This window comes from Lineus longissimus, chromosome 1 (genome assembly GCF_910592395.1).
Source record: "Lineus longissimus chromosome 1, tnLinLong1.2, whole genome shotgun sequence".
Lineage (NCBI taxonomy): Eukaryota > Metazoa > Nemertea > Pilidiophora > Heteronemertea > Lineidae > Lineus > Lineus longissimus.
The window spans coordinates 2,842,044-2,868,361 of record NC_088308.1 but is presented as its reverse complement, the minus strand read 5'-3'; the positions used below and the strand labels follow the sequence as shown (position 1 = coordinate 2,868,361).

General features: G+C 39.0%; 1 protein-coding gene across 14 annotated transcripts in view; it reads left to right on the top strand.

Moving 5' to 3' along the window:
- LOC135484723 (RNA binding protein fox-1 homolog 3-like) overlaps positions 1-26,318 on the top strand; it is a 170,942-nt gene that overhangs the window by 66,549 nt on the left and 78,075 nt on the right. Inside the window, exons 2-3 of one of the 14 annotated variants that reach the window (XM_064766484.1) lie at positions 2,388-2,451; positions 5,176-5,284. The exons of 12 other annotated variants lie outside the window; for them this stretch is intronic. In XM_064766484.1, coding sequence (XP_064622554.1) covers positions 5,261-5,284 — 24 coding nt within the window. In that variant the 5' untranslated portion in view covers positions 2,388-2,451; positions 5,176-5,260. Of the gene's footprint in view, positions 1-2,387; positions 2,452-5,175; positions 5,285-11,610; positions 12,064-26,318 lie in introns of those variants that run through there. One more of the 14 variants, XM_064766490.1, reaches the window with a different exon arrangement.

Here is a 26,318-nt window from a genome sequence, read left to right as displayed (position 1 = left end):
AGATGTGGTACAATTATAGTGCTTGTACAGTTATAGCCCATACAGTGTAGAAGAGCTGGCTTGCATTCAATGCGCAGAGAAGGTATCATTGTGCTGGTGCTCTAATTGTACCACATTCATTTCCTTATGATTAATACCCTAAAGGTTTTTGGAAAACATTGATTGCTTGGAAAAACTTCAGCTTGTTGGTGTTTTTGTCCTGGTTGATTTTGGTTACAGAGTTGGAAGCATGTGCATGAATGTGCATGAGATTGTCACGGAATCTTGAGCATTTTTGATATGTATTTCAATTATGTATTTTCATTACCCTATGATTGATTTTACCCATGCTGTGTTCATCATTTGACTTGGTTTTATTTGGAGCATTTTATGTACTTGATTATACTCTGTCCTCTTAATTATGTTTTCCCAATACTATTTTGAACAATTTGGATATCTCTGCAATAAATTCTCCACCTTTAATCTGTTTTGAGGAGTCAAACTTAGTTGATTGCCAAGACATTACTGCTGTTCTTTATTTATTTTTCACATTTATGATATCATACCATAAATACTGATACAGTTCCACTTGTCTGACCAAAGACCAAAAGGAGGTATCTGAAATCTAGGCCAAACCTGAAGCTCTTCGCGAGCTTTCACAAAATCACTCATTACCAGCTATTGCGGGCCTAGCCAATTAAGCCAATTAGTGCACCTGCTTAATTGGTCCTGGCAAGCCTAATGGAAAATGCATAGGAAATATCAATAAAGTTGGCTTTTTGGGCGGGGTGTTAAAATAATCCCAACTCCCGACTTCTGACACAATTCTATATATGTCTAGGTATTTACTGGCAAAATTTGGAGTGATTTGGATGGAAATTCGATGTGTCCATCTATAGGTTGAAAATTTTGGTAAATCTGTAATGCTTCACTCGTAGCCCGTAGTGTAAATTCCTGAGAAAGTGGATTTTGGGGGCTTTTCTAGCTGCGCTAGCTCCGAAACTATACATTTGATACAAACTCCCGACTTCAGACGTGGTTGATATAACTCTTAGGATTATATTCCCAAGATTTCAGCTTTATTGGAGAAAAATTCATAGTGTCCATAGGGGGGTTGAAAATTGGAGGATTTTCAATTTTTTTTCCCAACAAATATGCGAAAAATATTACTTTCCACCTAGAATTAATCAAAATTTCGCAAACTATCATAAAGTACTTCCTTGCAACAATAATTTGTGAAGCTTTCAAAACTTTTGGCTGATTTATTTGACCCTAAATCAGCAAAAACCAAACATTTTAGTGTTTGTATGTACCAATGCACAGGAGGCTAATTGCCAGATTAATTCACACCTTTCCAATCTCAAACAATAGGAATGATGGAGTCTCCCTCTATTCAAAACAGAGTGTGCTAGGCCCGCAATAGCTGGTAATGTACCCAGAGTGAGATATCAAATCCTATTCATACTGGTCTGACTCTCCAGTTTTGCTCTTTGGTAGCCTCATAACATTTTGTTCATTTACTAGTAGAACTCCCTTCAAAAAACTAATCAGTATCCTGTCTTGATTTCAGATAAACAAGCAGACGTCACCCTCAACATCTGCTCCTGATCCCCAACATCCTATTGATCAGATACCAGCATTGTGTCACCGAAATCTTTATCCTCTTGGAGTTTTAGATGACCCTATAAAATATGCAAAAAGAGGCTTCAATCCAAAGAGTTGAAGACTGCAGTGTTTGATATGTACCTTCAAACCAGGGAGTTGATAACATGAGTGAGGCAGTGCTTGTATCTGATCAACTGTTCATTTGGTTATAAAGGAAAAGGTAGAACAGTTCTGAAGGTCATTTTGATCCATTTAGCATCCTTTCGGTCGATCACATGCAACACATCCAAAAATTGTTGACTGTGCTTCCATCTGAAATGGAACTTTTCAAGATACATGTATGTGGTCTTCAAACTGAAAGCATTTGTAGCTTGTTTCACAAAATGATCTCAGAGAGTGCTGTAACCTCTTCCATTTAAAGACCGTGCAATGGTGTTCTCAATACTTGCTTGAATCAACCAGTTGCTGAAGAACAACACTATGTCATCAACTCTGAAGTTTCAATTGTGCTGTTTGTGACAATTATTAAGAATAATCTGGCACACCACTCTCTGAGGCACAAAACAATGTTTGCAAAAAGAGTAACAATTCAGTTGCAAGAAATTCAAGCACAGAATTTGATAACATCTACACAGCCTGCAAGCCCTCATAATCGCTTCGTATTTCTGCATTACAGGTCACACAGACACCACAAATCCCAGGATAGATTTATGTTGTGACTCCCCTCTATCGACCCCAACTTTCTTTGCGAAAATTCCAAATTCAGATCGATGTATAACCAAATATGTTCTGATTACCAACAGGTTAATCAGTCGATGTGTAGGCCACATGGTAGTACCCCGTGTACTACAATGAGAAACCCCAATTGTAAGTAGTACATTGATGGACTTTTCTCTATCACACAAGGTATTTGGCAAATGGAGACAAGCAAAGGAGGCTGCTCGGGGTAAAAAGCATCTGACGAATTTAGGATCAACTGAGAATAAGGGCAGGGAAGCACCCTTCTGAGATAGAAAATGCCTTAGCTCTTCTGAAAAAAGGCGGGGAGCACTTATAGTGGGCAGGGTGCTGTGCGCCCTTCTAAATTCACCTTCAATTTGAGTAAAAGTTGTATACAGAGGACAAATTACACTATTTTCTCCTTCAGTATCTTTAATCTCTGACTTTTCTCAGCCTGTTTGGATGCATAAAGCATGCTGTTTCATTTCTAACAGTCATGTTGTTGCCTTGTCTGCATGTCTTGTTCAACTAGGGTATAAAGCACTTGTTATGGTATGTCTACAAACAGGCTGAACTAAAAGGTATCCTAGCAAATTGATAATGGCCAATATGCTACAGAAACCGAAAGGCATTCTGTCAAATTTGTAATGGCCAACATGCCTCTGAATCCAATAGGCAGTCCCTTAGTAAATCAGTTTAAGGTACGTCCGAACAGTAGGGTCCATGAGGATGGGTTATTGGATCAGAGTAATGACCAAAACCACTCCTAATTTCATCAGTTCCATCAATTGGAATTCAATTTGGTTGAAATCCATTAAAAGTAAAGTGTGGCAGTGCATGGTTCAGAACCATTACATTGAGCAGACTTCCTGAGGGAGTCTTCACCATCTGGTCTGGTTGAGTACAAGGAATCGTACGAGAAATCCCTTATCATTTTGGGACCATCTGGCGAAGGGGGCCCCAGGGATGAAAATAGACATCATGCACTAGAAAACAGCTGGTGAATACCACAACAACATGTCAAACAACTGGCAATAAACAATGTTAGAGAGATTCATTGGATTCGATTCAAGCTTGACTTACAATGATATCTCATCAAATTACAAACGATGACAATCATATGTTTCAAATGTTACTTTTTGTCAATGTTATGTGCTCGAGCAATTGTACAAGTGGTTATTGATATCTAGTGGTCCATTATTTAACAAAGTCTAAGGAGAAGTAAAAATCGGTTATACTGAAAACTCTGTATACAATGACGATATCAAAAATGAATTCGTATCCTCCTTTTTGCCTCTACTTTGCCTCATACCGGAAGCTTGAACATTCCATGAAGTTGAATGTTAGTTTCTCTTCAGATGGAATAGCATGAAGTATGCATGACTTCTCCACACTATAACACGTTTGTCCTTTCAGCTCTTTTGGACCGGGACCTAATTGCATGCGGAAAGATTCTCTACAGTATGTGCATTTTGTGGCCCCAACCCCGTTTTTCGCATCGTCTTACTTTGCTGTACTAATAACCGTACACCATTGTCGCTTTTCTTTGTTTTTCCACACTTGTTGGGAAATAGCATGTTCGTTTACCAAAGCATGAACAAGTGTTGGGCCTATGGTACGCTGCAGTCGATAAAGTGTTGGCGATGCATGACCATTCGCACTTGTGTCTTCTGGAATGTTTTCAAAGTAGAAATATTTTTATTCTGCAATTTTCGTCATGTCTCTGGCACAATTCATTGTAACATGACAAGCATGTGCCATGTATTTGTATCGTATTCCCGAGGCAAGTCTGTAGATTGCTATTTAGGAATGGTCCATTTTGCATGCGTGTCTTATAACCTTTGGCAGTGCTAACCTCCCTTTTGTGTTTTTCAGTGGAGTAGAGGGAAAATGACTGTTTGACTAGTGTGTACAGTACTGTGCGGAAGTAACATACCTTCTTGCAATGCTCATTCCTCAAAACCCAATTCAAACACAATCATCTTGGCTACACAATTTACAGGAATGGTAGACTAAATTGTAGATTCTAACCTGTAAATTTCCTTGCTTGGATGAGACTGAAATGTGCTTTGGACAATCTTGCATATCGCAGCATTGCATGTTTCTCATGACAAAGACTGTTACTTTTGGTCAGTACTGTACCGTATTTCTATTACTGTGTGAAGTAGATCTCTCTATCTCTGGTGTTTTAGCTTCTTGAGAGGGTGACTTCGTATGAGGTCAAGTCTATGCAGGTGTGGCGATAGTTAGGGAACTGCACGGATCTGTTCTGAGAAAGTTATGTTCGTTAAACTGTTGAATTACTAGTGAGGTACAATTAATCATCACAAATGGATGAATTTACAATTTACCTACTTCGAATAATAACCGTTACAACTCAAGTAGAAGAATGTCTGATATTGGTAAAACTTTGACAACCAACAGATGGCAGAAGGACAATACAAACCTGTTAATTGTATTCCTCTGAGTGGCATAAGTGGCCAGTAAACATCACTTTGAGGTGCAGTGAGTCACATACCATTGCAGGGGTCAGATAGTGGTAGGTTATTCATCAGAAAAACAACAAGCGGGATGAAATGACAACAGCAATCACGTCTCACGAGATCTACTTCATCGTCGTGACGTCCTTTGCTGGCTCATCCAACATGACGTCATCCACAATCAGCTGTTGTTGTTGTCGTTAACATGTTTGCACAGGCCCTGAAACGGTATAGGACTCACTGCCCCATCGAACGAGAATTATGAAAAGTCCACTTTCTCATAATCTGGATAATTGCTTGACATACACCTTTGCTACTCTTCATATCAAAAAGTGGTGACAAAAAGCTCTTGAAATGACTCTGAATGTTAAAAATGATACATTAATTTTAGTTGTGGTAGTGGTGGACATCAACCAAGTACAAATTGGACAAGGCGTAGAAAAGGAGAATTGTCTGAACCAGCAGCCTAATCCACTATGCAAGTTATGCATAAGTGTAAGGTGAGTTGAACACAAACGTTTATAAACTCTCAAATATTTTAAAAGAAGGAGAAGATTTCATTCAGACACCACTGCAGTCACATAGTCTGTTTCTTTTTGCATGTCAAATTCTTTTGGCTCGATTTAAAGAAACTCGTCTGAAGTGATTCTAGTTTGTGACAGAAATATGTGCTTCAGATGGAATTCTGGAATGAAGTGTTTCAGTGATGTCTTTCTTGTGAAAACAGACCTTACTTTAAGTAACCAGTAGTTACATTTCTCATTGAATAATTTGACCTCCAAAAAGAATGTGACAGTGGTGACAGTGTTCTATCTCACACAGTCATCAACAATTCAAGTATTTTTCAATGGTAAGTTGAAGATGGGGAGCGACTTGACAGTTCGCTGCAATTTTCAAAAAAAAGGTCTTTGGCCTCTTTGGTTGCATGAGTTACATGGATCAAGTTCAGCACACCATAACAAACTGCACTTTCACATACATTGCTATTGCATCGAGGCTGGAAATTTTAATAGATTTATTTCAATTAAGTGTGAAATGTCCTTAGCCATACCAAGCATGACTATAGACGATATTTGGCCATACTAAGGTGTTCCGAGGTTTTTAGTAGCCTACTAGCCGTGTGGATTTCCACATCTTTTTCATCGAAACGCTGAGATGCACTATTCAATTCTAGCCACACTCAATCAACATTATGAGGTCCATAATGTTTTTTCCCCATGAAATTACCTCTCCCGCATCATTATCGGCGATTGATACTGTCCTAATCACACATGTCGCGAATGACGGAGTTTTTTGTCTGCGGATCAGGGGAGATGTGGCCAATCAGGATATGTTTTCCTTCCTTTGGATGCTTCAAGAATACATATTGTATCTCAGACAAGCTGTATACATCGCTTTTGTGGCCTCATGATTACCGTTGCAGCCTCAATGATGTGGGCGACGATGGAGAAGATGATTTCTTTTCGTTAATGATGTGTCTATTCTGAATACATACTAATCTTCTAAGGTGTCCGTGCATGTAAAGAAAACTCGAGGATAACTTTTCCCAATACCTGCCATCACACAATTGATAAAAATGACAAAAAGAAAAGCGAATTTATTATCTGAGTCGGAGAGAAAAAGATGTATGTGAAGTTGTTTTCTTCAAAATGTATGATTGCCCAAACTGTGCCTCTTTTTGTTGGTACAGTTCCTAGGGACTAAAATGAATGTCCTAACACAAGATGAGAGTACCCTAAAATTGGCGGAAGATTATGGTATTGAAGTTCAACATCAGTAGGTGTTCATAACGGACAGGAGGAGGCCATTCTTCTTTTCGTAAGAGGTAGTAATCACCTCTTGCATGCCATTGGTCTTGATTAATTAGAGTTCAGCACCAAGAGTGACAATTCTAAATCTGTCGTTTATTTTGTAATTCGCTTGAGGGAGTCGGTGGTGTGTGGCATCACGTCCCTGTATTAAAGTCACCTTGGTATGTTTCAAAGTTTGAATCGACAATGGAGAATTCGCCTTATGGCTATGTAACAATAGCTGTTTGTGTATGCTGTATTACAAATGAGATATCAAAAGCTGTTATCTATTATGTTTGTTTTGTAATTCACTGGAGGAGCCGATGATGTGTGATCATGTGAGATGTCACATACTTGAAGGTCACCTTGGTTGCAAAGTTTGGAGAACAATATGGGGGGTAGCGGGACTTTGTGGGTTTATCAGTGTGCAGTGATGCAGAATCTCTAAGTAAGAGTAGAACTTCTTGGTTTTCTTCTTTCATCAATGTGCCAATGTGCTTTGTGCCCTTGCTTGAAAGTCACCAGGATTTGTTTCAAAGTTTGCACCTCAAAGCAACATACAGTAGAACCTCTCTATAAGGGTCCCCCCTGGAGACAGACAATTATTGACAAATGCTGTCCTTACAGAGGTGTTCTAATTACGGAGGTCAATTCATACACAAACGACCCGTTTAGAACAAAATCAATGACCCCTTGTAGTGAGGTGGTAGTGCTGACATGGTCTCTACTGAAGGAGGTTCCACTATACATGTATACAGTAGAACCTCCCCTTGTTGACGCCTCGTGTCAACAGGACGCCCTCTCTATTGGGACAGTTACTTTGATACCAAATGGTCCGTTTCTACACAATTTGACCTCTGTATTCAGGCCACTTCCCTATTCGGGACAGCATTACAGTCCCAAGGCTACCATATTAGATAGATTCTAACCATACATAGGACATTATTAGATCTATAAATAATATCGGACAATTTGTAATCTAATTGGGATTGTAATTATAATTGTTCAACAGGCTCATATAAAAAATTCTTATCTTGGGTATTAAAGTGAACATTATCACATGCAGACTCATTTATGATTGATATAAAAAGCTATGATTGCCCCTTTTCTCTTTATAAATATTTCAAATTTCATCTTGAGTCCCACTATTATTATGATTAATGGTCCATATAGCTAGCTATGGTATCGATTTGAAAGTTATTATCCTGAAAAATTGATGGGATTCTTGTAATGGAAATGTATCTGGCATGTAGAAGATATCTGTCTTATTTCTTATTCGAGCTTAGCTTGGGTGCTTCCAGCAATGGTTTTGTCAAGTCACTGTGATGAAAGTATTCACTTGTGGGGCACTTAAACTAGCACAAGTCCAACTCGAACTTGTTTTGAAGATTCAGGGTCTCAGATATGAAATAGGCACGGTGTCATACTATCACAGTATTTGGTCAAAGTCGTGCTGGTAATCCATCAATTACCAAAATCATTTGTAAACACTGAGTGGGCATATGGTTTGATTGAATAATGGCCCTGGTTATTGCTCAGACTCATATCATCATTAATGCTGACAATGATGGGTTCACCTTCTCTCTGTCGAATGGGTAGGAAATGACTTGGTCGTCCTAATAGACAAACTGTTCCCATGAAATTGCTGGTTCAGTTACAGAAGTTACAGTAATTTGCAGTTACAGGAATACTTACAGAAGTGACAGTTACAGTTACAGGAGTTTCTGTGACTTTCTTAGAGTAAAGTTTTAAAAGGTGCTAAGTGCAACTGTATGGATGGGTAGGAAATGAGTTGGTCGTCCTAATAGACAAACTGTTCCCATGAAATTGCTGGTTCAGTTACAGAAGTTACAGTAATTTGCAGTTACAGGAATACTTACAGAAGTGACAGTTACAGTTACAGGAGTTTCTGTGACTTTCTTAGAGTAAAGTTTTAAAAGGTGCTAAGTGCAACTGTATGGATGGGTAGGAAATGAGTTGGTCGTCCTAATAGACAAACTGTTCCCATGAAATTGCTGGTTCAGTTACAGAAGTTACAGTAATTTGCAGTTACAGGAATACTTACAGAAATGACAGTTACAGTTACAGGAGTTTCTGTGACTTTCTTAGAGTAATGTTTTAAAAAGGTGCTAAGTGCGACTGTATGGATGTCACAAGCCATATCTTGTGGTGATGCAGATCTAAGGGAAAGGATTATCTCTATTCATAATGCTGATAAATTAACTTACTAAACCTGCCCACAGTGACGACAATGGCGGACACTTGGTGAGTTGAGATGACAGGTATATGGAATATAATCGGCAACTTGTCAGAGGTCTGGTGAAAGCTACTTACTTTGATGTAATTAACAAGAGGCCTGAAGGAATCACAGAGGAAGAGTAATCTAGAAGAGTGGTCTTAAACATGACAAACGCTGGTTTGATAACAGGGTTATGATATCCTGAAGGAAAGGAAGGTGTGGGCGTCCTATCTGACGTACCCCTAACGGAAATGAATCCCAATTCACCATGGTGAAATGATGATTTACCATGGTGAATTGAGGTTTACTATTGTGAATTGATATTTACCTTTTGACTTTGAAAATTTTTCAAAATTTTGAACTTATGAAAGGATTAGGGTTAGAAAAATTTTCTGAGTCCAAATATTTTTTTCACTTTTTTTTCTGCTCAAAATGAATCAACATCGGTCCCAAAACTTTTTTTTGACTTTGAAAATTTTTCAAAATTTTGAACTGTCTGAATGATTTTTCTGAAAAATTTGCAAAGTAAAAAGTTTTGGGGGCTGATGATTTTTCCTCATTTTGAGCAGAAAAAAAAATCAATTGAAAAAAATATTTGGACTTAAAAATTGTTTCATCTGTAGCATGACAAATTTGCCGCAATCAAGTTCTTAACAGAAATCATGGCAGCATTCGTCTTTTCAGTTCTCATCATTCCACATTTTACAATGCTTGGTAGCCCACCCTATTATGCATCCCATCGACTGTGATGACTTGTTCGTGTTGTCTCCCTACTCCTAAGTATGGTCACATTTAGTGTGACTTGGTAACATGAAAGAGATCTTAGAACATACAGTATGACTCTGATCCGCATTTGTTGCTATAATAAAAACATAAAACCAGGGAAACAGGCAAATTGAATGACTCTTTGGGTTGCATACCACTGGTGGAATTGATTGTACGTTGGTTGACAATAGAAGTAGTTCTTTTTCTCATCATTGATGTCATCGACAATAGGATTTTCTAGCAACTGCAAAGATTGAAACATGTTTGTAACTCCAACATTTGAATTTAGCACTTTTAGCCCTCTTCTCCCCACTCAATGATTCCGATGATACTTCACCGTCTTTTTAAGTTACAGTGATACCAGTACCAAGAGTGAATTGATTTAAAACTTTTCTATAAATCATGATGTTATTGTTTGATTTCAAAAGGGCTCTTCGTGACACTTGATGACAACTTGTATTGGTGAAGTGGCCTGGATGGTTTACTTGGCATTTATGGTGGCTGGTCGATAACAGCCTTTATGACACTCAGAAAACAACAAAATTTGCAAGTGTAGAAAAGTCAGGTGACATTTACTCACAGTAAAACACATTACTTTAACATGACACAGGACATCATAGTGGAGAGATAACTTTGAATATTGCCAAAAGAGTTAAAATGATAAGTAGAAAAGCAAGAAAGGACACCACATAACTTCAGCCGACATTCATCATCACCATTGCTGCACAACAGATCCAATATTTACCACTCAGTAGCGACCCTATAACCTATCAAATGAATAAGTAGAGCAAGAACTCTACCGACCAGTATCAAAGTGCATATTGACCAAGGCAGAAGATCATCCTTCGATAGCTATAAAGTTGAGAAAAGACACCATAGAGCTTCCGCCATCATCATTATCATTACCGCACAACAGGACAATCTCGGCCCCGCTGTGTAGTGAGCCCACAAACCTAGCAAATGAGGAAATTAAGCAAGAGCTGTGTCTCACCAGGAAGTGCAAAAATGACCAAGGCAGCAGATCAGCGTCTTTCCCCATAGCTAGAAAGGACAACCACTTAGCTTCTACCATCAGAATCACCATTATCATACAATAGATTACGGTACCACTCTGTTGTGACCCTATAAACCTATCAAAGGAGGAAATAAAGCCAGTACTGTGCCACACCATAAACATGATGAAGACTAGAGTAATCAGCGTAATGTGGTGAGATGGTCGGGGACGTGACCAATGGTGATGGTGGACCGACTTCCTCTGTTGCTTGTCTGAATGCCACTGAGTTACTGAAGTCATTATCTCTTATGTCTTAGTTTACCTCTGTGAGCCTGCTGGAGGTGGAATACCATTACATGGCTCCTTTTGATTGCAGTGGTTCTTGTCTTGGTGTCGCAACCAAGGACCACAAGGTTGAAATTTCAGTCTACCTGAGCATTCTTGATAAGACTTAAGCCTAATGCAGTGACCAATACATTTGCCCTTTTTTTGCCATTTGCCATTTCTTACAGTGACATTCATGACCAACCCATTAGTCCTTGCTGTCAAACTCCTATATGAGAAATACAAAAAAATCAAGCTGCCTTAAATGAGACTGTCAAACCTGTCATACATGTAGTAAAAGGTGTGGTATGACAGGTTAGCCTTGTGTCTAGAGAAGCTGTACTATTTGTAGTAATCCATCAGTCTTACAAGGACTAACAAGAACTGCGAACAACATATATTCCTCTCGAATACTAATGCATCATGTTAAAAGGGGTGGTTACAAGCATGCACATGACAGTGGCCGAGACCTTCCGTCATCATAATAAATGACTCACCAAGACTGGCTTAGCGAGTGACTGACATGGATGATATGAAATTTTCATGAGCTCTACACATGGTTTATTATCGAGGGGGTGATTATAACTTGGATATCTTGATGTTCTCTTCCATATAGATGGTCTCGCACATGTGGTACTAACCTCTCTGAATCGCGTGTTGCATGTCGGCATTTGCATCCAAACTCGGAGGAGTGAGGAGCTTTCAGCAACGCTTGAGGACTTTCGGTTAAATTTTGTTGTATCTTTATAAAGCTCGTTTATCATTTATCAAAACGTGTCTTGTTTAGAAAGGTTGTGGCATAAGGAATTTCAGTTAATTTTCCATAGAACACATATCAAGCCCAGTACAGGTACTTTCTCCTGTCAGTAGTCGTTCTTTTCACTTTGTTCAGTATTTGGAACATGTGCTAGTGTTAACACCCTGAATTCATTGACAGACTTGTGGTATTTGTTTTACCACCTGGGCGGAACTTTCTTGTGAAATCACTTTCCCAAAATTAATGACACTTTCTCTCGGTTACGGGACTCCAATCGCCACTTGGAACTTGTAACTTCCTCGCAACATCGTTTCTATAGCAACGATCACTAGGATAGTGATATCTACGAACCCATCCAGTTTTGTTTTGGTCGTTGTTGGGGATACTTCATCAACATGGCAGCAACAAAGGTAAGTCGTGTCCAATATAAGAAGGATTCTATTGTTGTGGAGCATCAAAGCTTTATACTAGGTGTTTCAGAATATATTAGCCACTTTTAATTTCTAATCTATCTAAGTTGTCATCTGACATCTGAGACATACTGGCTACAGCTCTCAGAATGTGGTAATGTAACTGTTAATAGTTGAGTTATGGCCAATTACATTCATGACAGTTATGCAAGTGCGGTTTAGCATGATGTTCGGTAACCTATTGTTGCCTGAGAGAGTACCTGGCCAGTCATCTTAACATTGTGTGCATTAGTAATGGCAAGTGTCGAGCATACTGTTAGAGCTGGAGTACAAGAAGTTCCCTTGGCAGAGATCATTGGGTGCTCAAGAGACATTGGGGAATTCGGTCACATTCTTTTGAGACAAAAGTGTCTATTATCTGCTGGTTTAGCATTCTATTGTCATCACCTGTCCTTCTTTAAGACTTAAGGGTCATCAAAGAAGATAAGGCTTGATCTTATTTAATTCTATTGCATTGCTTTTGTCAGAATTCTTCATTTCTTGTTGTCGGCAATCGGAAAACAAGTAGTGAAAAGTGTCTTTTCACTCTGTGCTCTTACCTGAGCTTGTTACATCTGGAATGATCGCAACCCTTCTTTTGTGCAAATTATATGCTTGATTGAATATGGTATCATAGGGCAGAGAGAAAAGGTTATGGACTTTGAACATAATCTTCTTGATAGATGTACAACCAAGTAGCAACCCTTGCTGTTGTGGGGTAATATGGGTTGTCTCACTGCTTTGGTCTTTGTTTAAAAGGCCGTTGAAGACTATTGCTTTGGTCCGAGTCTGAAGGAGGACCAAAGGATGATTGCTTTCCATCTTGTCTCTGGCTCTAGGGCTGTAAGCAAAGGAAATGTCAGTAGTACTCTTCTTCCACTGCAGGTATCTTGTGTCATCATCTAAATGTGACAGTTGTTGGATCATTTCTTGGGTGGGTGGTCATGTTGGTTTGGTTCCGTTCTGAAGGAGGTTCTAAAGAGATAATTGCTTTGTATCTTGTCTCTAGCACAAGGGCTGTCACCAACGAAACAACCATAGCACTCTTCTTCTATTACAGTTACCTTGTGACATACTTGTATCACCCTAATGTGACAATTAACGAGTGGATAGTTTCTCTGGTGCTGGTCAAGTTTGGATGATTGTCGAGTTACCATCTGGCAGGAGAAGTGGGATGTATTGCTGCTTTGGTCTTAGTCTGAAGGAGGTTCTGAAGTAATTGTTTTGTAACTTGCCTAGCTCTAGGGCTGTGAGTGAGGGAATGGTGATAGAACACTTCTTCCACTGCAGGTATCCTGTGTCTTATCACCTTAATCTCACCTGATCACTTGGGAGTGCACTTAATTTGGTATCAATGATATGTTTCATTGGAACAAAGCAAGACATGAGTTGCTCTGGACAAAGGGTTAACCAAGGGCTAACAATACAATTGGTATGATATATACACTCTTGTGAGAGACAGTTTCCTAATATATGGATCTTAAATTATGATTACCAACAATCAAAGCCTAATCACAACAGAAGGCCATTGCTACAGGGTTATGATGATAATGAATAGATAACATCCTCGCCTGTCTCCACAGGCTATGCTTCCAACTTGCTTTGGTCATCAGCGCTCTGCTACATCGAACCAAAGCCGGGACGTGCTCCGCCTGAAGCAGGCTCGCCTCCACTAATTAGTTAAAATGGATTCTGAAGAGAACCATGCAGCCTTGATAAGATATTAGCTTTTGAGCCTGGCCTTTGAGTAAGGAGGACATAAATGCGTAGTAGAATGAAGTTGTCTGACGGAATTGTCTGGCAGTATCTTGATGACAATGTCATTGGGAAGATGGTTTGTTGAACTTTCGTAGGGGCACGTAAGCCCGATGTGCATTGATTAAAAATGATGACCATTCGGCACTATTCTCCATGACCGGCTGTATGAGGGACAACCTTACCAAGATGACAGCTGTGGTAAGACAGGCAGGCATAGCATTCTCGAGTGCACATCAAGACAGACAACTACGCGAAAAGAAGCACTGCTCAGCAAAGATTTTCGGATTGATAAGCCAACACGGTTTCAACAACCAGGCCCTGGGTTTGCAATAAAAAAGTCGTTATCTCGGTTTAGGCCACTCACTTTATCATATGCTCTAAGAAAATAGTTCATTTTGGTTTTCGATCGAAAGGTCGTGGCATTAAATTTTGATACCCATCCATTAAAATGATAGATGCTCCCATTAAACTAGAGATCAAATTGTCAAAGTACAGTGTGCAGTCCATCAAAATTGTCAATAGATTTGTGTTGAGGAGATAATAATGCTTTCAGTTTCCATGTTAAAAAGCCCTAGGGCGTCATGTTGGCCATCCCATAAGCTAGTGGTACAGGGGCTTATGGTGTTCAAAATATCCAAGCTGGGCAATAAAGGTTCCATTAGGCAAATAGCACTGGCAGCTGAGCCAGAGTTAAATAGATTAGTGCATTTGTAAAATATTAGTGTTTCTCTGAGCCCCCTTTCCCTAAGGACGATGCATCCCTCGAGGATATTAGGGTTATCCAATATGCAAAATATTTTCTATGATAAATAGATTTGTGATGGACCCAACTCTGTTAGATACCACTTATGAGTTGTGGTTTAAATGGGTTTGGGAAAATTAAATTTTTCAGCTGTCTTGATGAAGATAAGTGCTGTGTCCGAGGACATCGAGTATCAATAGATTCGCAACAGACCTGACTCAGTTAGAAACTACCAACTAGTTAACATCAAAAACTTTAACATCAAAAACAAGTTGGGAAAAGAGTTGCTGTTTTGCAACAAGTTGATTAGTTTCATCAATCTGATGGATTAGTTGACGTGACATGAGTCTGGGGAAGTGTTTCTTTGTGTTCATCAACTCAAGTGTTTTTCATACTGTTGTGCAGCCTCTTCTGTGGTGGCTCTAAGGTGAAAGTAATAGTCTATCCACTAAGGTCCAACTGAAGCAATGAAAAAAGTTTAAGGCAGAAATTGCTTTTTCATAGGCAACAATGATGTATTCACAGTGCTGCAGGCAGGAAATCCTACTTTATGTCCAAGGAAACAGTGAAACAGGTCTTGTCGGAAATAACTTGCATTTCCATGTGCAGCCATGGTACACAGGTCTAGCCAGAATCAACACCCCTGAGATGGTAATTCAGTTACCTGTAGATGTAAAGCAAGCGCAAAGGATATTGACATTTTATTTGTCATTTGGGCAATTGCGCCATCTTACCAAACCGATAAGAAGTAATACATGAGTTGGTAAATGACATCTTGGGTGTGATATAAAAGGTAGAAAAAACACAGAAGACCATTCAGAGGCCATCAAAATAATGGTGCGATAGAGAAGTGGGTAAATGGCAGAGTGAGGTTGTAGATAAGAACTGGTGAGATGTGATGGGAATGATGTAAGATTGAGAAGTCTTTCAGTAGTTGAAAGTGGCTAAGAACTGAAGATGAGAAGCAGTCGTGCAACCCAACTGCTTCCTGGCAACCAAATGCCCAGCGTGTCTTCTTCTTTTGAGATGTGTCTTCTCTTTGATATTCAAAGTAAGTAAGAATTCAAGCTTACACACTGATGGGTATCTCTCAGTTGTTTTTATTGAACCTATGACGCCTCTCATTAAGAACTTGCAACCAACACCAACTCCTGCTAATGTGCCAATGTGAGATATTTGTCCAACCATCACTTTCTGCGGGTGCCGATTTCTTAATCAAAAAGTCCTCAACTTTCCTCCAGGTCATTACCTAAGTACCATCAACATCTTGGGCTTCCGTTTTGTCGCGACAAAATTGGCAATACTTTCAAATGAATAATAAACGACTCTGTCCCAGCTCTGCAGGTATAAATCATAAGTGTCTGGTACACCTTCATTTCCTTGATTGGAAGTCTCGTAGGAGGCAACCCGAGACATTTCTCAATTTTTGTCATTTATCAGACAATTTACAGTATTACTGCTTGGGCTTGGTATAACTTTCTTGGAACTGATTTCAATTTTGATGGATTTCTGCTTCAGAAGAGAGATTAATCACATCATCCACCAATATCTTAACTCATGTTTGTCTACTTGCTCAGTCAAGGCTTTCCTCAAACTTGTTTTCATAGCTGGGTAAGTTACAAAACAGTTTCTTTTGTCGAATTCTTGCCAATTTTATTGGTGTTTTTTGTAATGCCTGCAAGTACTCTCATGGATACAACATATGTCAAAATCCTACCTAGAATCAATTAAAGACAAGACACCTCATCAGTGAACTTTGACTTAGGCAAGCCGATTAGCAGCAGATTCATGCAAATTGGAACTTCTTAGTTTTATAAGCTAATTGTTAATGAGAGAGCTCACCTAATTAATGTCAGAATAAGCCTCATTGTTAAAGTCAGTTTAAAAGTCGTTTTAAAAGTGTCTGTCAAAGTTTATGAGATGCCAAAGGCATGCTTGTAATTATGGAAGGGTTTGGTGAAGATGATTCTGTGATGGATGAGAATGAAATTAATAAGTACAGCAACCACCCTGAGAGCTGCGCATGACAAAGTCACTGAGCTTAAATCTTAAATGTCTAAGTTACTTATGGTCAGGTCACAAATAAAAATGATAGTTCTGTATGATAAATGAAAATACACAAATAAGATCACTTTATCATCCAATTACAGAATTCGCTTTTCAAGAAAATGTGGCAGAGAAAGTATAAAGTATTCATCTGGGTCCACTCTGAAAACTACAAAAATCGTAAGCACAACTGAGTTATGGCTTTACTGAGAAATATGGTCAGTGACATATTGGTCACTATATACAGTGATCCCTGCTTTCTCACCATCTCATGATAAAGTGACAACCAGTTTGACTCATGGATCACTTAGTTCTTCTATGTTTAGACCCGTTGAGAGATTTGACCAGCAGTTCCTTGTATAAGTAAATTGCCTTGCACGCGAGAAACACATCACATTATGCCCGGATGCCTCTTTTTCAATTCTTCTCACGTCTTTAATTCCTCTGTGTTCATGGTTAATCTATTTTGGGATACATCTTGTATTGTGTTACAACTAGGATAAGACTGTGGATGCGACACTACTTTTCCGACTATTTGTCACCTAGAACATATCACTGTGGAACCAGGTGTCTACATCGTCCCCAAAGCCACTAAGCTGCTAAAATGTCTAACAATATTGTGAGAATAAGACATAGGAAATGACACTATGTTTCTAACCACCATCACTGACATTTAGCTTCTGAAACAACTGTATGTCTTCCCTCCTATGACACCAAATCTCTAAAGCCATTTTGTTTCAGACGTTTTCATATTCAATTCAATCACCATTCCACATCCAATCAACTCTCAGGCAGATTGACACCCCAAAAGAATTTCCTGATGTTGCACCTTATTTTCATTGGTTGACACCATGCTATGATCATGAAAGATTCAATTGGTCACTAAATCCCTTAACCCCGAGTGGGCTCAGAAGTGTCATATCTAACTCAATTACCATTCCCCTCATCTTAACTCTTGGGCAAATTAGACACCCCCAAAAAAGATTTCCGCTCTTGCCCCTCTTCTTCGCTGAGTTGACACCACGCTATACCATTTCATAACCAAACATAATCGCTTAACCTCAAATATAACCTCCATGCTACGCTCCGAGGGAATATGCTTATTAGATTAAATGATATGCCTAATTGCTCCATCCATTAGTCCAATCCTTTGATGGGCAGTATTTTGCTCCAAATCGAATTTCGTGGATCGCCCTGGCGCACTGTTCGTCCATCAGTGAGAAACTAATGCTGAAGGATCATACCGATTGAATTCAATTATCCCTAAATTTTTGATAAATGATGAATATGATGTATAGCTTTGTTTTCAAGTATTTCTCTACAGCGTCACCAAAATTTGATTATGATCAATATTCTGGTTGGATACCTTAACCCGCGATGGAATTTATGTCATATGAAATTTGACATGAATAGGTTTGACCCATTGTAAGATGGCGACGTCAGTGACAGGAATTGATAGATCTTCCAGTTGATATCATTTTAGAGAAGGTTGCTTGAACCTGACCAATATATAATGGTTGAAACTGTATGACAGATGTATTCCTGCAGCACTCACTGGACAGGAACTCTCTACCTGTACATAGAGATGCCTTCGAGTAGATCCCACTTTGTAACTTTTTGTCTCTTGATACCATTAATGGAAAAAGCAAAGGTGAGGTGAGAAGAGTTGACTTGAAGGCAAAGCTGTATAAAAACTGACCTCATCTTTGGAAGGGCAATGGTAAAAAGACACCTTTCTGATGCATCGCCTGCAGTTTAGTTGGTGTTCCTTTTCTTGGCTATTTCTGCTGCTAAGCATGTTACAGCTGACCTGACCACAGAAGGTATTTTGCTGCTTATATATGTGAGAGAGGCAGAAGAGGAACAAACACACACCTTTTATAACAGTAATGCCAAAACAAAAGAGTCTCCATGGCAGTGTCTACAACTGAAACACGTCAGTTTCAGAAGTGTCTATTAAAACACACCAGTTTCAGCTTTAGTGTCTCAGACAAAACGTATATTATTGAAATGTATTGATTGTGCCAACCCTTAGCCAGCCAACTTGTTCATTCCTCAGATTAATATCAAGACATTGTCAGCTTGTTACTTCAGACTTTGCATAAAGCAATTATCTCCAGTGATAGTTGTGTCAAATTAAGATTCGATTCGTTTCACATTACCACTTATTGCCAGAGGGGCGACTCGATAAAATGGATTGTCGAAAGAAATTTGCGATCATTACATTCTTGTTGATGAGATTTTCTCGATCTTTTTCTTTCTGTTTTGGTGTTGTGTTGAACATGGTATGAGAGAAATTTGTGAAAAATGTACTACATTCATGATATTGTTTGAGACAATTTGATCCTGATCTATACTGATCTATCCTGGAACCTTTCAACAGAGAGTTCAGATGAACGGCTCAAGCCGCATTACAACCTAGACATTTCTGACTTACTACCCATTGACACACCTGGATTGAGTAATTCTGGAAATGCAGTCAGCAGTATTAGCAAATTAGCCACTCATTGACGCAGGGACCTTAGCTACACGAGATCAGCTCCCAACGGTGACGCCTGCAAAAACCTTATGCTATTGTTTACATGTGTGGCTCGTTGGCCATTAGCCAATTCCACAGGGTACCTCTGACTTCTCTAATTTGAGAAGCCATTACTAGTGTCCATTAAAAGTTTACTACTTGGAAAGCCAGGGTAAAAGTGATCAGTCCTGATCAGCTTATGCAAATGTTGAAGTATTATGCATCTGCGACCATGAACATTTTACATATTTTATGGAAAAACACACATCGTTTCCATGGTGTCTGGGAACGGGAATATCGCGTCAGATTATCTCAAATTGCATCTTATTCTCTCATAAAACCCCTCCATCATTTATGGGTGATTTTCTAAATTGATAACGTTGCGATTGATGGTTTTCTAGATCCTGGAATACCAGAGTCAGAAATTCTATGACAGGTTCAGTGATGTGAACTCGAAAGTTGCGTAGGATTTTTCAGCTGTAAAATTTGATGTGGCATGGCTGAAATCTTCTTTATTATAATTGCAGCATTTATTTAATAGTTTTGTCAAAAAATGACTCAATTTGATATGTTTGATAATCACCATTTTGACACAAATGAATAAATCTGAAATGCTGATGTTTAGTCATGGCAAACATCATATAATATCTCCCCATCTAGGATGATAGATTTGAAAAAGAGTATGCCCACCCAATGGTTTAATTTGCAGGAAAAACATTAGCAAATCATCAGATAGACTATGGTATCCCGACATCCAGTGTGTTGCCACATCTCATTCTCAAATCACAACATGAGCAAAGACATTGGGGGCAAATCCAGGGGTGCAAGAAAAAGGGGATGCCAATTCAAATCAGTGACCACTCGCATAACAGGTATCCTTGCCTGACTGCCTGAATCTGTCACTAAGCGTAGTGATGTCAAAGCTATGGTAGACAAGATTGCACTATGATTGAAAATAGTAGACCAGTAATTGAAGTTCCACTTCTAAGTCAGGTTACTCTGACAACCACAAGTACTCTGATCTGTTCTGATTGAAATGGTTCCCTTTGAGTAAAGGTGTCATATTACAGGATGACGGTCCATGAATGATGCTCCAGAATCTGGGATGGTGATCCGGATTCTAGGAGCCAGAGAACGTGTTGTGTTATTGTGCACGGGCTTCAATCAGTTTGTGGCGATGAATCATGTACAGAACCCATCAAACATGAAAGAAAGGACAAGTCTATCAATAAATCATATAGCTGCAGGTTGTTGACCATGGTCAATCAGTATCAGGGGAAATCAGTGAAGCCACCATCAAATACAAGTATTAGGTAGAAAGTGACATGATAAAGATAGATTTGTTAGAGCTGTAATAGCAGCGATGGAAGACACGGTTCATGTTGGAACATATGCTGTGGACAATTACGGATGTGTTATGGTTCTCTCGGTAATGTATGAGGGATGAAATCATGGGGTGGAAGTCCCAAATTCTGGGCCCACATCCCAGTTTTGGCTACTGCTCATCTGGAATTGTGCTAACATAGTTGGTGGTTTGCCAAATTTAATATTGGTCTTACGAATGGCCATCAAAAATTGGTCCTGGTTATTTGGATTGAGCAGTTACTAATGACTTTACTGATGACAGGGCATAAGGAAAGTACACCCAAAACAATGAAATAAATACAAAATACCTTCTCTTGAAAAAATCCATCACAATTCAGTTGCTAGGCAACTAGCTCCTTTGATGTCTCTGGTCGCTAGGGATCTCTAAATTGGTGTGTCGAAGTTGAGTGGTCCTTTGTGGGATTGTGTGTTGAAAGGACCTATGAACCTTCAGGGACCATTCGAGGTTGCCACATATTTGAGGCCATTTTGCTAAATGAGTTTGGGATGACTTTGGTTCCTCTGGCATTAACAATTGATGTTGGGTTGGAGCCTTTTCTTCAGCTTCAGTGCACTTATGTTAACAAATGCTAAAGAAACATACCATATGCTTTAAAAACAAAATATCTCATGTCAGATTCGGTCAATAAAAGGTGTTGAGAAGCAATCCTGTTATAATGGAACTCTTGTTCTAGTTCCGTACTTCTCTCCAGTGGTCAATTTTCCATTTCCATTTCTCATCTCAAAATCCCTAAGGAAAATGACAAAGTGGTCTTCCTCGCATGGGGATTCCTGTAGCTATAGAGATAATGCCTAAGTTATGCCATTGAAGGAGACATTGCTGGCAAGATATATTTGATTGGGTGAACTATTGGATAATTTGGCGCTTGTCCCATAGTGGATGTACCTCAGGAAATACATGCAATTTAGAGTTTGTCTGGCGGATATCCGAAGTAACTGGACCTACTCTGCCTTATGCAAAAGACTGCAGTTACACCTTCAGTCATGGACACCTTGTCCGAGAGACAGCTGGACACAGCATATCGTATCCTTCTGTGTAAAGATTGAATATACCTGCCTACCAAGGATGACAGCACTGCCAATGATTGTCTTCATGAGTTTGGCGCACAATGTAGGCTACTTTTTACCAGATGATGACCGCATCTTTTCAAATTTAGATATTTGAAGAGGAATTCCAAAAGAGCATCAGAAATGCTGAAAGAGTAACTCTGTGCAGCCAAATTTAATTTCTGTCTGACTCTATAATTAGCTTCAAACAGTCATTTCTTCTGTCAATAAAGCTGATATAAATCTAATCATAAGTGTCCTCAGAATGGTTTCATTTTCAAGCCGTGGATTAAATCTTTCTTTGTCAATATCTCTGTCAATTTGCTTGTCGCCGCTGTTTGTCTAGCTGTCGGATGAGCTGTGGTGAACATGGCTCATCCATCACACCTTCAATTGATTTCCTATGGTTTCTCAAAGCTGTTGGTTCCAGACTTCAAGCAGTGATCTGGTTGCTCGAGTTCAAGAGGGCAAATATCTGAAAGGAAGGCTTGGGACAACCACAATTGAATCAGGTTTTATCGATCTTTGTTATAATCAGTTTAGTGTAAGATACAGGGTGTTGCTGTTAAATACTGTCAATCCCTCACAATTAAGGATTATTTTATGAGTCACAACATTATAACTTTGGGATTGAAGGACCTGACCGGGGTTCCACTGTAACAGTAAAGTTGTAATTTAGTTTACACCGACTTGGTCTTTGAGAAAACCTAACTATTCTCACATGAAAGCCGACAATATATCGGCTTTTTCTCCTTCCAATTCATCTTCAGCAGAAAATGACACTCTGCTGAGATGGATGGAATATTACCACACTTTCTTTTCATCTTCCCTTCACTCAGCTCACAATAAATCCATTGAAAGCTTCTATTATTAATGCAGCCTCTACTCCTTGCTTTCTCTTTTTGCCTCGCTGCTGCGATGACAGTCGTAAGAAATTGAGCAAAAATTATGCGAGATTTACCGTACCCATTACGTGAGACTCTTGTGCCTTTGTGTTTGATTGTGGTGGTAGTCCTTATAGATTCATAGACTAATAGAAGGATTTGTTGTTGCACATTATCAGAACAGATAGTGAGCTATCAGTTTCTGCGATGGCAGCTGAGAAATTTTTTTTCCAAAGTCATTCACGTCATTTTAGTAACAATCCTTTAGATGAAGATGTCAAAAGAAATATCCCAATATCCCGATATCCCTACAAACATTATTTTTAATGAATAGGAAATTGGTTGTGTGATGGGACAGTGATCTTAGCTATTCTTTAGCTCTATATTGGGAAGAGCAGTGGTTCAATGCCGGTGCCACTCGGTACTTCCAACTGGCCTGAAATGGCAAAGGATAACGTGGTATGTGCACTCCTGGGTTTCACAGGAAGGTTTCTGGATGAGCTTGGGAAATAGATGTAAAGCTCTCTGTGACAGTACAGTTGTAAAGAATACAAGCGATATACAGCCACTTAACATAACTGATGCACAGCCAAGACGTTGAAAGTATCTACACCAAGGAAATAAAACCATAATGAAGGTGATACTGTGACTATGAGATAGTTTGCAAAGCCTATTGACGCCAGCTATGATATCACTTGTAAGCATCGTGGCTGTGGAACCTTGAGCATTATCACCATTGGGAGAAACAATGGTAAATCATTCAAATGTCTGCCTATAAATTCATTGCTGGCGTGAAGTCTGGTTCGTGTGCTGCCAGTTATGAACATAGCGTAGCGTTGAGAGGATGTTTTCACAGCCTATTTGTTTCCATTACTTTCAGTATTTGCCTAAGTTGAGATGACGTCCCAAAAGACGTTATTCATAATATGCAGAAGTTGTTTTTGCGGGATGAATGTGGTACATGTAAAGAAGGAAATGATGATGAACTGATTTGGTTTTTGTTGAGTATTTTGATTTGTCATCATCACTGTCACATTTGCAGTCAGCACTATCAAATAGTTGTAGAGTAGACTGGGTCTGTCTTCTTCTTATTTTGGCCTACTTGCCTTGGCAGGGTATGCAGGTACAGGGTATCTTGGTTTAGGGTTTCATTCAAAGGATGATGTAGTCCAGAAATAAACTGATTTGCCCAGAATGACAAGCGGTGTGCCTTTCAGTTCTCAAACCCATGATGTTCAGACTGAAAATCAAGACTGTGGCAACCCAAATGATACACAATGGTTGAACAAATTTGAATAATGAACTAGCCTTTAGCTTCTGGCCACTACAAACCCTTTTGCCTTTAGCCCTGTCCTTTCAAAATTGATTCTGCCCCCTCTATCAATATCATTGTCATTCAATCAAAGCATCGATATTGACTCAGTAATGGACACCCTAAGCAAATGTCATCACTATAATCCTGTGAAGGTTGCCCACTGGTCAGTAGGCTAGGTGATGTACTATTGGGTATCGTCCTTCCTGTCAATCATAAGCCTCTTGCAAGGATGAGAGGAACTGGTTTTATACCCAGCAATTGTGTTGTCATTACTTGCTGTTCGAAGGTCCCAATAAATCATGTCTATGGCCATTGGGGCAACTCTGTATAGTTGAATAGGCAGCACCATACTTGTCTATCCTCTGTCTGAGGATCCAGGTCTCAGTCTCTCAACTCAACACAAAGTTTTTTATGAGCTTTATTTCATAGTTAAAATCTTAACCGGTTACAAAAAAGCCTAATTTTGTGAGAAATTAGATTTGAGATTAGATTCAGTTATATGACACATGATTTTGTGTTTTCCAATAAATTCTTTGTGGACATTATCAATCTTCCGAGTTTAAATTACCATTCACCTTCATCTATTATATACAACATGGCCAACCAGGTTTCAAGCTTGATAAATCATATGTCCCAATCCTGTGCTCAAAATGTCCTTGTGTCCTATGATGGGTGATTCCACTTCCTAAATCTAGATTGATGTCAAATGATGATGAATTATTTGGATCTTAATGTCATATTGGGCGGTTTGGAGAATTTGTTGCCATGGCATAGACCAGAATTGAACATTTATAAGTTTTGGGCTATTGCTCTTTAAATTCATCTCTGTCAATTTACCAATTGTCTGAAAAGGCCTCGAGAGGTGCAGTCAGGCACCGGGGAGGGCTGTGGTTCAATTGGCCCCTCTAATGTATTCTGCGCAGGGGTATCTGAAGGATTTTGATCAGAGGAGCGTGTGTTGTTCCAAACCTGTTTTTCTGTGATTCAGGGGGACTGTGCCCCTCAAGGTACGGCCATACTTTGGGATAGGCCTACATTTTGTAGTTATGCGAAGGATTGATCTTAACTTTAGTCGTTGTCATGATCAACTGATTCAACAGGGATACACTTTAATCATGAATAGGACCTTATTGAATTAGTTAGCATTTGCACCATGTGTTGTGAATTTGCATAACTTGATCAGAATTGTTGGTAATTGCTAACGGACCAATTACATGTACAAATATGGTTCCCAGGGTTGAGGCATGATTTGTATGTGTGATAAATACTTTCCCTCTGTTTAATGGCTAGGTCTGTGGTATTAGGATGGTGACACCTCCACAAACCAATGAATAGTCATCTACATATTTCACACTCAAACAGGTGGTTGATATTATGATTGCCAACTTTGTAGCAATGTGGGGAAGGGTCAATGGCTCATGTGAAAGAATTAATTGTGAGTGAGCAAAAGTTGTGCTTGATCATATTATCATGTTGCATTTGAAACTGTTGTTGTCTACAATAGATGGCTGGAATCTAGCAGATCTTTTAGCTAAAATAGCTTTGTAAACCTTGCAAATGTTAGTGGCAAAATGTTTGTATCAAATTCAGATTCAGAGCACATTCAATTGCTTCAGGGAGCAATCCATATGGATGAAATGTCCCTATGTCTGGACATGATTGGTATTTGTGAGATAAACAACTTATCAATGAGAAACACATAATAGCCCTGAGGTGCAATATGAAAATATACCAGGCAATGTATTCTTGAGACATTGATGACATTTGTGAAGAGCTGTGTACTCAGCAATTTAAGTATATATTTAGTTTAGTATTGTACTATTAAATGCATAAGTAAACACTGTTGAATACTTGATAGCCACAATCCAATAGTCCAGTTGTCCTTGTCAAAACAAGAGAGTGTGCTCAGATTGTACAAGCTTTGTCCAAGAAGACCATTGTGATAAAAGATATTGCAATCCAGAGATACAATGAGAATATTTCAGACAAATGCTAGAAAGTGCACCTGGTCAAACTGCATTTCCAATTGATTAGTGAGGTGGTCTTTTAGACAAGGACCAACTCTGTTATATTTAAAGGTATTGTTCCGAGGCCATTGTCCAGTATTACAAGCTTATTATTTAATTGGTCCTTGATAATGATACCAGTCTTACATTTGCATTTTGTAATTGAGGTCCAATTAGGAACACGATTTTAATGAGAGATGGAACAAGATCTCAATCATGGCCGTTTGAATCATGCTCAGACCTGTTAGGCTCTGATTAGGTGCTACATTAAATTGTTACAGAGTTGTTTCTCTTTGATATACCAGCTAATAGTTTAATTCAAATGGATTTTCTACTTGGTTGTGACAGTTACAGAGACAAGATTTAAATCAAGTTTGCACTTTCTGTATATATTCTTTGTGTAGGTCTGATACTTAGGATTGGGCTCCTCAGATCTAAATTTATATTCTCTTGCATGTAACATTGTCTAACTTGAACTACCCACGCTTGTCTACTTGAAGGAACAAAGGTATTT